The sequence below is a fragment of the Eubalaena glacialis genome, chromosome 19 (assembly GCF_028564815.1).
Source record: "Eubalaena glacialis isolate mEubGla1 chromosome 19, mEubGla1.1.hap2.+ XY, whole genome shotgun sequence".
In the NCBI taxonomy this organism is placed as follows: Eukaryota; Metazoa; Chordata; class Mammalia; order Artiodactyla; family Balaenidae; genus Eubalaena; species Eubalaena glacialis.
This window is the reverse complement of record NC_083734.1, coordinates 27,473,999-27,490,651: the sequence shown is the minus strand read 5'-3', so window position 1 is coordinate 27,490,651 and position 16,653 is coordinate 27,473,999. Positions and strand designations below refer to the sequence as shown.

The following is a 16,653-nucleotide window of genomic DNA, read 5'->3' as shown; positions in this document are numbered from 1 at the left end:
TTCTGTCTCACAGAGGGTAGGATACTGAGGGTCAGAGTGGGACAGCCGGTCATTGCTGGAGCCAGGATTTGAGCCCAGATCCACCTGGCTCCAAAGTCTAAGCCTCTTTCTACCCCGCCTCAGCAGGGGCATTAAGGTGGATTGAGCTTCCAGGAGGCTCACTGTATGGGTGGGGCTCGAGGGCGAGTGTCCGAAAAGCGGACAGATTCAAAACCCACTCTTTGGGGGAGAGCCCGGGGGTCCTAACCCAGATGTCCACCTCAGTGGGTAAGAGCCTCCAGCCGGTGCCCCATCTCCCCTGAGCTCAGAAAGCCCCAGGGTTTAGAAGCCTTGAAGGACGCGCTTCTGCCGGTGGAGCCCGCCAAAGCCCCCCAGGCCCTGTGTTTCCAGAGCAGCCCTTGCTCCAGCTGCACCCGACCTCAGCCTCCTTCAGCCCCCTCCGCCCCCGCGCTGCCGTCCTGGCACCTTCTGCCGGGGTCCTGATCCGAGCCAGTTGTCTAGCGATTTAATTTGGTGAATTTACCACTGCGTCCCAGAGTTTATATTGGCACTTAACAGCAGTAATATGTGTCTCTCTCGCCAAGAACTGACTATTTTCCCTACCAAGATGGAACACCACGCACAAAAAATAGGTTTGTGAACTAATCTGCTGCCCTGACAAGTGTCATTCACAGAATCACTGCTATGGAGCGCGCTCGGAATGAAATGAGATTGGGGTTGTCTGGCCTGGATCACAGGTGCTTTTTCCCCCTCGGTTAACAAGAGTCTGGGATGAGACACCCTTTCGCTGTAGCCACAGGCACTTTCAAATCACGCTATCAGTATTCATGGCAGATTTCTCTCTTAGAAAAATGGTTTCGGGGTGGTTGGCCGTATCACTCTCTCTCCTTCCGCCCCACCTGCCCCTGAATCTCTTTCTCTCCTTTCCTCCCTTATTCCTTCCCTTCTTCCTTCCTGGGTGGGTTTTTCAGTCACACCCTCCCCCTCATTGTAAAGCTCTCTATACACTCATATAATTTCACAGACTCAGGGAGGTGCCCCTCATCAGTAAAAAAAAAAACATCTCCCACCGCCTGAATGCCTGTTTGGAATTCTAAAGTAGAGCTTAATTGCTTTCACATAAGGATTTGATCTGAGTAAACCACCATGACCTCTGGGAGTAGAAGCAAGATCAGTCATTTACACTTTAGTATGAACTGGCTTCCAGTCCTTTCCTGAGTCTGGGGGGGAGGAGCTTCGTCTTTGCCCCGATCTCCCCCTGCCTTGGATGAGGGCTGCCCCTGGGGCTGTGAGGTCCAGCTCTCCATGAAAGAGATATCAGAGCCTTTTTAGAACAGCTTCAGTCTCCCCCTTCATGTGAAAGGGGGGCCTGAAGATTCTCTTTCCAGTGGAAGGTTCTGGATTCTTTTCTACCAAATGGTCTTCACTTGGCTCATCCTGAATTGGGAAACATAAAGCAGAGTCAGACTTGGGTGGGCATCAGAATCACCAGAGGACCAGTTAAAATGCAGATTCCTGGGCCACACCCACAGCACCCACATTAGGGGGCAGACAGAGCTTGGGGATGTGCATTTTTAACAAGCCCCTCACCCATCAGAAGACTCTGCCGAAGGACCACAGCAAGAAGCACTGGTTTAGGAGCACACTTCACTTTTACCCCCAACTTGGTTTATGGTCTGTGGGCCTCCATAAATAATCCTGAGCTTATGGTGGTCGTATGAAAAACTTACTTATAACTGAAGCCTTAATGAAACACTTGCTGGTTCACGGTTGGCATCTGACCTTTAGAAGGTTGATGCTCACATTTCAAGGTCAGGTGTTGGTTAGAGCATCCTCGGGCTGAAAGGGAAAGAAAAGCATCTTTCCAGTTGAGAAATTGGCTCCCCTCTGGCAAATGCCGCCAGCCTAGCTTAGTATTAATTTAGGGAATTCAGTCTGGAGCAGTTCCTCAGCACTTGATTGGAGTCTGAGAGTGCCACTGCTGTCCTCCGGGTCCCCAACACCTGAGATCCCGCCCTCCCCGCCTCCACTCTCCCGGCCCCCGAAGGTGGCTGAAGAGGCGCAGGTCCCAGCTGGCTCGCCGAGTCCCTTCCCCTCCTGATGAAGCGGTGTGTGGGGATAGAGAGACCCGTGTCGATTCACACCAATCCAGTCTCTGCCTGCACGCCAGCCACTTATAATTCCCCACAGCCACAGCCAGCTCTGCAAGGCAGAAAGAAATATGATCAGGCAAGTTGAGAAAATAAATTAAACCAAGTGTCAACTTTTCTTGTTTCTCTCCTCATTATTAAGAGATGGAATGGGGCTCGTTTATCAAGCAGGGGGAGAAATTAATTGACACGGCTTTAATATCATGATGTCTGGCGTGTCTGGTCACATTCCTTCATTTTTTGGAAAGGCATTTTATTATCGTTTACAGCAACCAGCTGCCAAACTACTGGTGTAAACGAGGAAGCAGGTGCATGAGTGATGCCACAGTGGAAGGGCTGCAGTGCCACCCTGAAGGGCACGTGGCAGGGAGGAAAGGCCAGGTCAGAAAGGACCCCCCCAAAGAGGCGGCTTGCTGGCTCCAGGTCAGGGAGGAAGAAGGGTATGGGGCAGAGAGAGGACTGTGCTGAGAAGGGATGTCTGCAGACCATCCCATCCATCACCGGCTCGTTTGCCAGCTACGAGGGAGGGTGGTAGCAAGCGTCTGCCTCTGATGGCCTCCTGGCCCACACACCTTTGTTCCCACCAGCCCTGAGGCTGAGTCCTGTGTCCATCGCGGGTCAGTGTGGCTGTCCCTGTTCTTTGTTCTTTATAAGGCCAGGGACGTGAGTGCTTCTCTGTTTATCCCTCCAGGGTGGCTGACCCATTAGAGAGCCAGTTTGCTGCAAGAGGTGTCTACTAGCATCTTGCTTGATGACCCAGCCCCGTTTTCTGGCAGCTCCATGGTTGGGGTCTGGAAACGTTCAGAGGAGTCCCTACCCTGTGCCCATCCTTGGCTAGACTAGCTTAGGTGATGCTCTAGTTGTTTTGCTTTATAAAATTCATCTTTGTGGTGTCACTGTGAAAACCCTCGGCGTCCCCTGAGTTGCCTTTATGAAGAAGGGGTCAGCTACACACACCCAGGAGTGAACACTCAGCTGGACCGGACAGCACGTCTCTCCCCCACTCTCCTGGCTCTCCTGCTGGGTCATTAGGCTGAGGGGCTGTTGCCCGGTTTGTAGAGGGTCTCTCAGAGCAAGGTGATGGGGTGGGGTTCCAGAGCCAGGTTGTGGGACACGTTTAGAATCCAGCAGATACTGGATTTAGAGTAACCCACCTTTATATGAAGAAAGGGGGCTGGGGTGGAACGAACATAGGCTCCCCCCTCCCCTGCTGCCCAGGCCTCAGTTCTTCATTCTGTAAAGTGGGAACAATCATCCTACTTGGCGAGGGTCGGGTGTGAAGACTGAGTTAAAGAAGGCTGATCAATACATGCAGTAAGCTTTCTCTTTTTATAATTATTATTAGAATGTGGACTGATAATAAATAACCACCTTTAGGATACCGGACAGTAGATATGACTGAAGGAATCCCATCCCTGGCTTGGTGGGAAATGACATGCTTATCTGATCGAAATCCACATTAGCGTTTGGGTGTAAGAACAGGCACAGCCAGGACCGTCACCCCTCCTGCCCAGTACCTAACATCTGAAGATGCTCAGGAAAGTAATGGCAGCTCAGACTGGACTTCACTGATGTCCAGGTAACACGCAGTGAGTATCCCAAAATGGGGATCAGTCATCAGAAACATGTCCTTTCTTTTGGAAAGGCAGCTCGTTTTTTTCTTGGAACAGATCAGTCTTCTGAGTTACATTTTTTTAAGGACAAACCCAGGGACATGTGAAGCCACCCCATCCCGCCATGTAGGGGGGCCCTCAGACCCCATCCAGGGCGCCAGGAAAACCCTTCCAAGGAGATGAAACCGATTTGCCAAACCTGCTGTAGCCCATGGAAGTGGCCCTGACATGTTCTGAGTTGGGGATGGAGGGCAGCCCAAGGTGAAGTGTCACTAACGGACACACAGCTATCGGGGGTTGACTCCGTGCTGAAACCCACAGACCACCATGCTCGTGGCCCAGGTCTCACCTTCCCAGGGCTGTAGGGCCTCCAATCCATCTTTGAACACTTACTGATCCAGGGCAGGCCCTGATTGATGACCTTCTCCAGAAAAGCAGGGTGGGGTCGTGAAAGGAGCCGAGTATGACTCCTGGTTCAACTCCTGCTCTGGTTTAGGGTCCACATGCCTGCACGGACGAGGCGTTTAGCTGTGCAGTCAAGCGAAATGATGACACAGGAGCCTGCCCTGCCTCCCTCAGGGTTGCCTTGGGGACCAGGGAGGATGATGTAGGGGAAGCATTTTGAAACCAGAAAGTGCACCCCACGCCCAGACCCAAGGGATTCGTATTTACTCTGGAAGCAGCCCAGGGATGCTGCCGCTTCCCCCAACACTGGGTTATTAGCAAGAGAGGGAGGTTGTGTGGGTTATAAATACCCTTGCGTACACATACCTTAAATTCCTCATGGGATACTCAGAATAAACCTGACAGTCTGGGGTTTTTTCTCTCTCTTTTTCCCCATTAACCAAGTGTGTTAACTCCTGACTTGCATTGATTTTCACTGAAGATGCGTTAGGCACTGTGTGATTGCCTATTAATGTCATTGACCTATATGATAAGAGACGAAAATTATATTTGAGGCTAGGAGAAGGCCGTTCCCATCTTTCCCTCCCTGACCTAAAAACGAATTCTCTGTAAGTTAACTGTTGGATGTTCCTCGGTGACTGCCTTTGGAGCAGGTCATTTTAATTTTGAGGTATCTTGTTTTCAGACTTCTGTGTGTGTGTGGTTTTTCATAGCTTTGTATTGTTCAGATGAATATTCCGTTTAGTTCATTTGAATAAAAGAGGGAAAAAAGGTTTGACTGTTAAATGCTTATCTCTTAAGTAGAGCTTACTTGTTAGTTTCCAATAAGAGCTTCATTCAGGAGAATGCTGTAGAATTTCATTTTTAAATGCTCGCTGTCAACAGCTACCCTATTTATATCCGTTTTTAAGTCCCTTTTTGTTTGGGGTTAACCTTCCCACCACCTTCTTCGTCCCAGTTTTGTTGACTCCTGGGGCCCCTCAGAAGCGCAGTTGCAGTTGAGGTGGGGACTTTGTGAGAGGCCAGGCAGGTGACATTTTGCTGATGACAAGTTGAGAGGGTTTCTAGCCTGTTGTCCCCCAAGTTTTGGCCTTTTGACACTCCCCCTCCCCCCCCGCCCCCCGTTTTCAGCCCCTAGGGCTCCTCTCCGTACTGGGTGGCAGCTCGTGACTTTAAATGCCTAGGGAGGTGTTTTCTGGCTCTGGGGTGCCACCTCCTTAGGACCAAGGGAGATGAGACACTGGGCAGGGGTGTTCACAGGGGCACCCCACAGGGCCCTCGTGGAGCTGGAGCCCCCGTGGACACTGTGCATCAAAGTCCTTGCCTTGGTGGGGACAAGAGCAAGACCCCCCCCTCCATGCACCCCACCCAGTTCTGCCTGCGTCTGTGAGGCCCAGAGAGGTGAAGGGACGCTCCTAAGGCGCACAGCTCATTACCTGGTCTTTGCTTTTGAGCGAGGATAATTGTGTGTTTCTTCCACCTGGCTGCTATGCTTCTGCTTGATGGGCTTTCATGAGACTCCATTTCTGATTCTCTGCGAGGCTCTCTTTTGGAAAAAAATGAGAGGGAAATAATCAGTCCTTCCCGCTCCTTCTCAGGAATACTCAACCTCCCTGAGCCTACATTCGGCAGATTTTTCAAAAGATTGATGCCTTGAAAACATTATGCATAGTGAAATAAACCAGACACAAAAGGACAAAGACTGTATGATTCCAAGTACACGAAGTACCTAGAATAGGCGAATTCATAGAGACGGAAAGTAGAATAGTTACTGGGGGCTGAGAGAGGGAGGAAGGGAGAGTTACTGCTTACAGGGTACAGAGTTCGCGTCTGGGATGGTGAAAAGTTCTGGAGATGGATAGTGGCGATGGTTGCACAACATCATGAATGTACGTCATACCACTGACCTGTACACTTAAAAATGGTTAAAGTGGTAAATTTTATGTTACGTATATTTTACCCAATAAAAAATTAATTTCAAAAATGAAAAAGACTTTGATGCCGAAAAAGGATTTTTCCCGCCCTCTACCGCATCCCTCCTAGATTTCTGACTTCCTTGTTCTGCCCTTCACTCCTCAGTTTAATTGATTTTGGGGGGGTTGTTCGCCCCTGAGTTGCTAATTCATTGTAAATGATAATGCATCTGTGACATGAAAATGATTATACGTTCAGGAATAACATTTATTGATAGTTAAGTGTTTCATTGCTTCTTTGCTTTCTCCAAATGGAATGAATAAATATTTTAGACATATTCAAGTTTGTTTTCTCTATTTGGGCCAAACAGACAGGGCTGTTGAAACGATAATAGATCTTTAAAATACTGCAAATGAGTCTTGACATCGCTGAATTGTGATGCATCCATGGTACATAGGCTTCAAATCCGGGCTCTCTCCTTTGATCAGAAAAATCATTTTTGTGATACTCGAATTTTGAGTCCTGTAGGATTAGGGAAGGGGCCAGCAGGGAGTCCGGATCTGAAATGACGCCGCGAGTCCTGCCCCCTCCCTTCCCAGTGCAACAGTCTGCATTTTAATTCCCGTCTGCCAGCTCTGCCACATCTCTTCCCATCTCTGAGCAGTGGCAGGGAATGGGAAATTGGGGCAACAGTGAGTCCTGAGTGGTGTTGGGCCTGGAGTTCAGATAGTTATTGCACGGTGGACCAGGGAGGAGTGGCCTACAGCAGAAAAGCAGCTTCCTTGGCGGGGAACTCAACCCGTGGCCTGCAGGTAACTAGACTAACCTGGGTGCTATTGCAGGTCAAGTATGTGCTCAGCAGCTGGGTGACATTAAACCACTGTCCTCCGGCTCCTGGGTGGGTGCCCTTGACCGGCACTGACTCATGCTCTTTCCCGGTGGCATGGATGGGTTTGCCTCATTCGTCCACACTCTCCTGCCTTCCATCCAAAGCGCGTGCTTGGCCTGGCTGGAGCGATCTTGTGGGACCTGCCCACCTGTGTGGAGGCTGCCATAACCTGCAACCTTGCTGTCTTAGTTTGCAGTGGCTGCCATAACAAATTACCACCAAGTGAGTGGCTTAATGCAACAGAAATTTATTCTCTCACAGTTCTGGAGGCCAGAAGTCTGAAATCAAGCTGTCAGCAGGGCCATGCTCCCTCTGCAGGTTCTAGGGGACAGCCGTTCCTCTTCCAGCTCCTGGGGGCTCCAGGCATTCCTTGGCTTGTGGCTGCATCACTCCAATCTCTGCCTCCGTCTTCACGTGGGTGTCTCCCCTCTATGTCTCACTTCTACCTCTCCCCTCTCTTTTAAGAACACCTGCCATTGGGTGGCAGGCCCGCCCTAAATCCACAATGATCTCTTCTTGAGATTCTGAACTTAATTACGTTTGCAAAAACCTTTTTTCCCGATAATGTCACATTCATAGGTTCCAGGGGTTAGGACATGGACATACCTTTTGGGGGCCACTGTTCAACCCGTTGCACTCACCCTAATTAGCAGTGGGGTTCTCTCCCTACCTAAGAACTGGCCCATCCTGGCTCCTTTAGGGGTTTGCATGTTGCCTCAGTCTGAGTTCAGGCCAGAGGGGCAACGTCAGAGACAAAGGAGACCCAGAATTTCCCATAGGCTAGAGGTGAGGGTCGAGAGGGAGGGGTGAGGTCTGCACAGGAGAGATCCTCTTCTTGAGTGGGAACCTCTGACCTGTGCCTTTTAGAGAGCGAATTGCTTGAGAAGAGGGATGTTGCCTTGTTGATCTCGGGGTCCTCCACGATGCCTGGCACGGGTGGGAGCCGGTTTATGCCCAGAGAAGGGCTGAATCAGTCTTGAGGGGGAGGCAGTGACGCAGATTAGCAAGATGCTCAGGCCCTAGAGAAGCAGCAATGGCTCGTTCTGTCATTCTCAGCCACCAGCTGCTGTGTGTTAGGGGCTCTGTGCATCCTGGGGACCCAGAGTGAATGAGGCCCCAGCCCAGCCATTGTCCTTGAAGCCAGTGCTAGCAGATTCCTGCACCCTGTGCTGTGCCACCTCGCCCTCCCTTTTGAGGGAGGACCTCTTGAAGGCATTGCATCTTAATCCCTTCTACTAGGATCTGGGCTCTAGAAGGGTGGCCAGAAAGGGGATTAACCAAAACAATGCCAGTCCCCTTCTGTGTGCTGCAAGGGTTCCAGCCTGGGTGAGAGTTTAACCGATGGTTTTCAGGCCCCTTTGAACGGGGGCTTGGGGAGCCAACACAGCAAAGCCCAAAGAGAAATCATTCGGAGACTTGCCTCTGGGTGTGGTCTCGTCCCATTCTGCACATAACACACGGGACCAAGGGCCAAAGAGAAGGTCAGCATTGTAGCTCTCTATGCAGGGACCTGCTTTAGAGGGGGTGTATAAACCTAGTGAAAGGTTTCCTGCTGGGCCTCATTTTAAACAAAATATCATTGTGTCCAAAGACCCAGCTTGTCCAGGACCAAACTGGGAGAAACTTGCCAACTTTGACCCTGTGCAGCGAACGCTTGTGTGTGCCCCTCACGACGGGTCTGACCTCCAGCCTTACATGTCTGTAGTGGGCTGGGCATGGACTGTGTAGGCTGGGAATACCAACCTGGTATTTGGTGTGTGGTAATAAATTACATATCATCATAAGGATCGTGATTGCCGATTCTGTGGTGATCCTAGCCCTCTGTTTTACTGGAAATTGTTTGAGAGCAGGGAGTGGCCTTTTCCATTCCTTTCCTGAGGAATCTTCTAGATCCTGCAGGAGCTGTAATATAGGTGTGCAGTGCCCTCAGCTCCCTATTCCCTGCTGTTCCTTAGAAGGTTGGGGTGGTAGAGTTGGAGGTTGGAGAAAAGAGTGTCTTGAGAGATTCTCTCCCCACCTGGGATTTCTGGGGCCCAGAATAGACACAAAAGCTTAAAAATGGAGCATCTGTATTTGTATTCATTGACAGGAAGCACTAATTATCATAATACAAAAAGAGCCGTTCTGATTTTTGTATTCCTGGTCGGTGTGCCCAGACTTGTGTTCGGTCAGGCTCATATCTTTGCGGAAGATAGTATCTTGGTCAGTGGAGCTGCTATTACAAAGTACCATAGACTGGGAGGCTTACAAACAACAGAAATTTATTTCTCACAGTTCTGGAGGCTTGAAGTCCAAGATCAGGGTGCCAGCATGGTCAGGTTTTTGGTGAAGGCCCTCTTCCTGGTTTACAAACGGCTGTCTTATTGTATCCTCCTATGGCAGAGGGCAGAGAAAGCAGGCTCTCTCATGTCTTGTATAAGGGCACTAATCCCATTCATGAGGCCTCCACCCTCATGACCTAAATGTCCCCCCAAAGGCCCACCTCCTAACACCATCACGTTAGCGTAGGATTTCAATATATGAATTTGGGGGAACACAAACATTCAGTCCATAGCAGAGATTTGGGTTGTGACCTGACGGGGGACCCAGAGTCCAGTCTCAAACCTTAAGGCTCAGGGGGGAAGGGGCTTCTCAGGATGACACATAAGTTCGATGCAAAGTCACAACTGGAACCCAGGTCTGCTGCCTCCCCCTCAGGCTGTCTGTGCTCCTGCATGTGTTCACTGCAGCTGCGTTTCATCCTGTTTCATCCGAGGCAGGGTGCCATCCTGTGAGTGGGTCTGTGTGTCAAAGCGGTGCTTACCGAGTGGGGTCACAGATGGGGCAGCGTGCTGGAACCCAGTCGGGGGCGAGAGGAGAAGAAAGCAAGGGGCAGGAGGGTAGCGAGAGGCACTCAGGATGCTGAGCAGCGGGCGCCTGCCAAAATTCTTCAGTGCAGCTTGTCTAGCAAAGCCGGTCTCCAGCCGAGTAAATACAGTGCATAGCTGACGGGCTGACAGCAGGCATCAAACAGTCTTAAACTGCCCCAAATCCACAGCGCTTTTGAAGCAGCACTAGAAAAAGAATGCCTACGCAGAACAGAGGCCTGAAACTTTTAATAGTTTCTTCCAGGCCTCAGGATGTCCTGATGAGGTATTAGAGGAAGTAATTCAGGAAGAAAAGGACAAATAACCGCCTCCGTCTGGAGGCCGACCCAAGGGCTGGCCATTCAATCGCGGAAAGGGCAAGTGTGGCCCCGCGGTGATCCTCCATGGTCGTCCCCCACCCGCCTGCCTCCTGCCATGAGCCGCAGGCTCTGACCCTTGGAAATAACAGACAAGTAAATTTCTTGTTTGCTTCCGGGCAAATGTAAACCACAGGCGCCCGCCGCCTGGGGGGTGAAATCATTAACTTTTCCTCACTGTTGGAAGGGTGCTCTGTACAAATTAGAAATCGTTTCCTCAAGCTGGAGGCGCTTCCCAGGGATCCATCTGCCCTCATCCCAGGAACCTGTCACCACCACAGGACATCAAAGAAAGACGTGCGGGCCAAAGGGAACTGAACTCACCTCTCCTCTCTGTCTTTTTCCCCTCCTTTTTCCTTTAGGGTTTGGCTTTGTCACTTTTGAGAATGAAGACGTTGTGGAGAAAGTCTGTGAGATTCATTTCCATGAAATCAATAATAAAATGGTAAGTTGGTAGGGGTTGCGCTGAAATGTGATGATGCCTCCCTTCCCCCATATACACCCCTTGTCCTGCAGACTGCTGCAGCCTGGTCATGCTAGAAGGTGGGCAGGGTGGGCGTAGGGACCAGACTAACAGTTCAGCTCTGTGAATGGCAGGAGTTGAGAAGCTTTTTCTGTAAAGGGCCAAATAGGATATATTTTCAGCTTTGCCGGCCATACAACTGACTGTCCAGCTACAAAACATCCACACACAATATATACATGAATAAGCAGGGCTGTGTTTCAATAAAGCTTTGTTTAGGGACACTGAAATTGAAATCTCATGTAATTTTCACATGTCACAAATTTTTATTGATTGATTGATTGCCATTTAAAAATGTAAAAAATCATTCCTAACTCTTGGGCTCTACAAAAGCGGTAGCGGGGGAGCGGGGGGCAGATTTGACCTGCAGGTTGTAATTTGCTGACCCCTGGCTTAGGGTATGCATCTGCTGTTTAGATTGGCTTTTGAGGGGGTCTATCTTATATATGAAGTTTTATCTTCATAAGATTCTCTCTCTCTTTGGGCCCTGCTGGGTAATTAACGCTCTTCCCTTCCGATCAGCTAGATAGTTTTACCCTCATGATTAGCCGCTTTGGCCTCCTTTTGGCCCTTTAAAGTCCCTTTTCTGGGCGGGGCACCCTCAACAGGGAGGGGGTTGGATCATTGAAGTTTGGGGGGCCAGCAGGCCTCCCAGAGGAATGGCCACCAGAGGGCGCCATACCATGTGCAGCTCATGCATGCCTGCTTGCAGTCTCAAACTCCCTTCTTCAAATTGAGTAGGTGGGTGAGAAACCCCTTCCTTGTTGGTTCCAGAAAAAATGGGAGCTCAGCAGGTGTTTCCGGAGCCATAAGCAGGTCCTTGAGAACCAAAACATTTTGGTTGGCCAGCAGAACCTCCAGCCCCAAGAGAAGAGGGAGGGCAAATTTGTGTTCACTTGCAGCTGTAACTTTGATATTTTCTTCCTTTAGTCAAAACATTCCTTTGCTTCTGAAACATGCATTCACATACATGTTGTATATTGGTCCGATATGTGTTCACTGACTTTAAATTAAATAATAGAGCTTTCAGCATGGATAAGATCAAAGTAATCTGCTTAGCGTGTGGTGCTACAGGCCTGATTCAATATTTGACTCGCTAATTTTTTCCCAGGGCACTAAAATAATATTGTTCGTATTGTTCCTAGCCATCATCTGCATCTGAAATGAAAATACTATTTCTTTGCGTTCTGTGGTATGGAGGCGTCAGCTCAGGCATTAAAATGGTACAGGGGAGATAAGTGTGTAGGAATAACCCAGGTCTAGAGAGACAGGAGGCTTAAAAGGAAACCTGCTTCCAGTGCCCGGAGACCTTGTCTCTCCTAGCCAGGCCAGCTATTGACGGACTCCACTGAGGGCTGCCTGGGCAGCGGGGAGTGGAGGGGGCAGCCCAGGGCGCTGGCAGCCTCCATGCCTGTCCTGGCAGGACTTAACGTAACGGTTCATCGGGAAGGCCCGGTGTAGATTGGCAAGAGGCCTCGCTGTGCTGCCACAAATGCATATGTGCGGCCCTTCACTGTTGACTGGCTTGGCAACGAGCCTGAGACACAAAGTGGGAAAGGGCTTTCTTCTCCCCACTGTTCCCGTGGGGAAACAGAGGCCCAGGGGATATGCCCCAGGGCCACCCAGATAGTGAAGGAGCACAGGCCTTGAGGTATTGGCTGCCAGGTGAACTGTACAGACGATTGTTGGAGCTTGGAAGTGGGGAGGCGAATCCCCAGATGACGTGGGGGACAATCAGAACGTAAGAGTTTCAGCCCCAGAAAGGTAACCGGTGGGCTGGCCTGAAGGCAGAGAGGTTTGCAGCCATTGTCCCCAGTCTTTCACACTTGTCACCTTCTTTTCCACTCAGGTGGAGGCCGACTATGGCAGGTGCAGGGAACTGTGTGCAAAGCGTGAGGTTTCTGTTTTCTTTCGAATTTGGGGCTGGTAGTTGTTTTTAAGAGAAGAAGCCGAAATGGAAGCAGGCAAGAGGGATGGGTTGGGGGTGGAGTGGTCAAGAGCACAGAAGCCCATGGAGGCATCACTGCAGGCGCCCAGCCCACCCCCACCAGGTACAAGCCCTAAAGGGGAACTTAGAGGTGCTGGGAGACAGCAGCAGCGGGTCACTGCTGGTCACAGGGCCTGTGATGACCACCTCGTGGGGTGGCTGGGGCCTGGAGGAGATACCACAAGCAAAAGCACAGGGTCAGGCTTGATAAACGTTAGCTCTTGCCATGGTCCACATCACCATCGATGAAAGGACTTCTCCGGCAAGCTCCCCTCTTCCGAAGGGTGGAATTTGAAGCGCATCGGTAGAGAAGCCCGAACCCTGAATTGCTTTGGATTCTGTGATACTGGTTTCTACTTCTGAGGCCCAAAGAAAAGGAAATGAATTTAAACTGTGCTATGGACAGAATTCAAATGAGAGATCGGAAAGACTGAGAACTCAGAGGCTGCCAAGCAGAAACAGGGGCGGTTGTGAGAATGTACGTAGGAGTGTTGTGTAAACCGGACTGTGGTTCGAAACTGTAAAGACAGATCTCCCGGAAGCCTCACAGTCTCTCTGTGAATTGGGCAGGAACGGAGAGCTGCGGGGACCACCCCCCCTCCGTCCCCACAGAGTCCTTGGAGCTACCATTTTCTCATGTTCAGAGAGAGGAGAGGTCTCACTGATGATGAGTCACAAAGATAGGACTCGAATCCAGCTCTTCTGGTCCTTAACCCAGTCCTCGTGTGCCTGGCACTCAGTAGGCCCTGTACAAATAATTGTGTAACGAATAAAGGATTGGGTGAGGGACCACGTGACAGTGAGGCACATTATCATTCCCAGAACCATTTCCCATCTAATTTGGTTGGTGAATCTCCTGGACATTTGTTAAAATGAGGGCCCTTCCCTGACATCCAGGACCGCCAGCAGCAGGCACGAATGCTTCTGGCTGCAGAGGAGCGGGGAAGCCGGACCGCAGGAACTGACACACCCCCACCGCCAGCGTAGAGGCCGCCTCCGTGGCGGTGGTGGCAGGGGGATGGGCAGAGAGCCCCACCTGGTGCTCCCACACGAGATCCCACGAACAGCCAGTATTTTTGAGAGCTAACTCCGTGCTTTGCTGAGTGCTTGCTTTATGTATGTCATTTGACTATCACCCACATCTGATGTAGGTACTAATTATCATCCCCATTTGACTGATCAGCAAGGTGAGGCAGAGAGAGAAGTTAGGCAGCTTGCTCAGAGCCACATGGCCAGCGAGTGGCAGCAACAGATTTCAAGCCCAGAAAGCTAAGGTCCAGAGCTCACCATTTGTACCCAGTAGGCTGTTCCCCGTTCTCCAGGCTGAAAGAGACCTGAAGGGTCATCTCACTGGGCTACAGCCTTCCAAGGCCACTGACCACCCCTCCCAGTCAGCCATGCTGCCGCCTGGGTGGTTCCAAGTTCTCCTAAGAGAAGGGCAAAGGACACAGGCTCGCTCGGGGCCGGATTCCCGGCTGGGAAGAAGGGCCAAGCTTCTAAGGGGTCCCTGTCGGCCACAGGCATCTCCCCCACCCCCCAGAGGCAGGTGAGCAAGGGGCACGGGGGCAGCAGGCTGCCACCGGAGCTCAGGGCCGGACCGATGAGACTCAGCCCTGTCCTCCGACCTGGCACAGTCAGAGCACAGCGCAACCATGGCTCCTTACAGTAAACACACGGATGCGCACGCAGGGCCGCCTGGTGACCGTCCCGAGGGGGCTCCTCCCCGGACACTCAGCGAGCCGGCGCTGGTGCAGTAATGACACGTCCCTCCCGCCGCGGGCCCTGATTGAAGCAGCGGGGACACTTGCCTGATTAGTCACCAGCACAGCCTCCCAGGGCCTCCCGGCGCTGCTGGGAGGCAGGTGGGAATTGACAGAGACCTGCCAGGCCCCTCAGAGGCCTGGCTCAGCCCCCATCTCCAAGGAGTCGGAGGCGACGCCCGCCTCACCGCCTGAGAGCTCGGGGTGCATTTAGAAAGGGGCCAGGCAGGGGCACTTGTGATCCACAGCAGGACATCGGCGGTCACCAGGCACTGTGCCAGCAGCTTACATGCACGCGGTCATTGTCCCATTGTAGAGAGGGGGACAGTAGAGCTCAGGGCCGTGAAGGGACTTCCACAGTCCATGGCTCTAAGGGTAGAGCAGGGATTTGAACCTGTGTCATTCTGGCTCCAGCCCTGGGTCCTTCCCACTCTACCCTGCTGCCACCTTAGACAAACCTCATCATTGAAAAACCTGGATTGATTTGACTGGTAAATATAAGGATGAGTTTTTATTTGCTTTATATAAGGATTACTATAGAATTCCTTTAAGAAGTCCTTTCCTTGTTCCTTTAAGTTGATCCAATTTATGAAAATTGCTAAGCAGTTGGCAAGCTTGTTAGGAATGCAGAGTGTCAGGCCCCACCCCAGATGTACTGAATCAGAATCTGTATTTTGACAAATCCGCAGTGATTTGTATGCACATTAAAGTCTGAATGCACTGGCGAGGATCACTGCTAATGAGATAACGTGGGGGGTTGGGTCATAAATCATCCATCCAGTGTCAGAAGGAAAGAACTCGGGAGTGAGGGGCCTAAGGCCCGAAGAGCATGCAGCCAGCTGAGCTGGCCTGGCCCGGGATCACCAGGCCAGTCTGGGACTCTTGGCACCACTGCACACTCCGTGTGTGTTCAGAGACCAGATGTCCTCCCAAGGAAGCTCTCAGTGTCGGGGCCTCCCCTCTGACTTGGGTCTCGGAGCGTTGACTGCAGGTGTGTGAGGCTCATCCAGTGGGTGATGGGCTGGATCCTTGAGTGATGTCGCATGTCCTTGTCCCCAAGTTAGGACCTGCCGGGTCATTTAGAAGCACCCAGGACTTGCCCAAGCCTGAATCCCAGACCTACCACTGGTTATCCTGTGACCCAGCAAGTACCCCACCTGTCTGTACCTGTTTCCTCCTCCGAAAGATGGGACGGATGATGGCCACTGCCTTTGGCAGCTTATAGGAAGTGCTGGTTCAGTTTCTGGCCCTGGGAGGTCTTGGCCTGCTCTGTTGTCGGGTGTATAATCTGGTAGCCTTGAAGGAATAGGCCTTCCTGAAAACCTCCTTAGTAACTGCAAGTTTCCTGCATTTGGCCTAAGCCAGGCACCAACAATTTTTTTGTAAAGGGCCAGATAGTAAATATATTAAGCCTCAAAGGCTCTACGTCTCTGTCACAACTGCTCGACTCTGCCATCATAGGGCAAAAAGCAGCCACGAATGGCGTGTAAATGATGGGCATGGCTATGTTGAAATAAAACCTTATTTACAAAAGTAAGTGGCTACTGGATTTGGCCTGTGGGCCGTAGTTTTCAACTCCTGACCTAAACTGATACAGCTCAGAGCAGGCGGTCTGCTCATCTCAGTGGGCCCAAGGAAAGGCTCTCAGCCAAGTGGTCACCGAGGTTCATTACTATCGAGTCAGCGTTTTACTAGTTGGCGGGGTGGGGGGGAACGGGGGGACGGGGGGGCGGGGACAGCAAATAGGTGCCAGGGTTTGGGGTAGCAGCCTGCGGAAAGTAGCAGCGCCTTCATTCTTAGAGGGCTCCAAGCACTGAGCAGGTGGGGAGTGAAGGAACGTTCAGAATGGAGTGCTGTCAATCCAAGAGGCCTTCCCGACAGTGGTGCCACGAACCCCTCACTGCTGCATGCCCCACAATGCAGCCACTAATTGCTACTCATTGTGACCTTGGGCAAGTTACTCGGCTTCTGTGCTTCGGCCCTCCTCTCTGTAAGACAGGTAATGTGTCACCTACCATGGAGACTGCTGGAATTAGGACTTGTGAAGGGTTTTACCAGACCATAGCATGCTCGATCAAAGTGATAAGTCTTCTTACTATCATTATCATCATCATCACTATCATTATTCTTAGAATCATTATATTGAACAAAGATGTAATCATAAGGTAAGGCGGTCCTGGACAGATTAC

General features: G+C 51.2%; 1 protein-coding gene across 4 annotated transcripts in view; it reads left to right on the top strand.

Moving 5' to 3' along the window:
• Positions 1-16,653, top strand: part of MSI2 (musashi RNA binding protein 2) — a 386,854-nt gene that overhangs the window by 305,231 nt on the left and 64,970 nt on the right. For all 4 annotated transcript variants that reach the window (XM_061176841.1, XM_061176843.1, XM_061176842.1 and 1 more), the window contains exon 8: positions 10,557-10,639. In XM_061176841.1, coding sequence (XP_061032824.1) covers positions 10,557-10,639 — 83 coding nt within the window. The remainder of the gene's footprint in view (positions 1-10,556; positions 10,640-16,653) is intronic.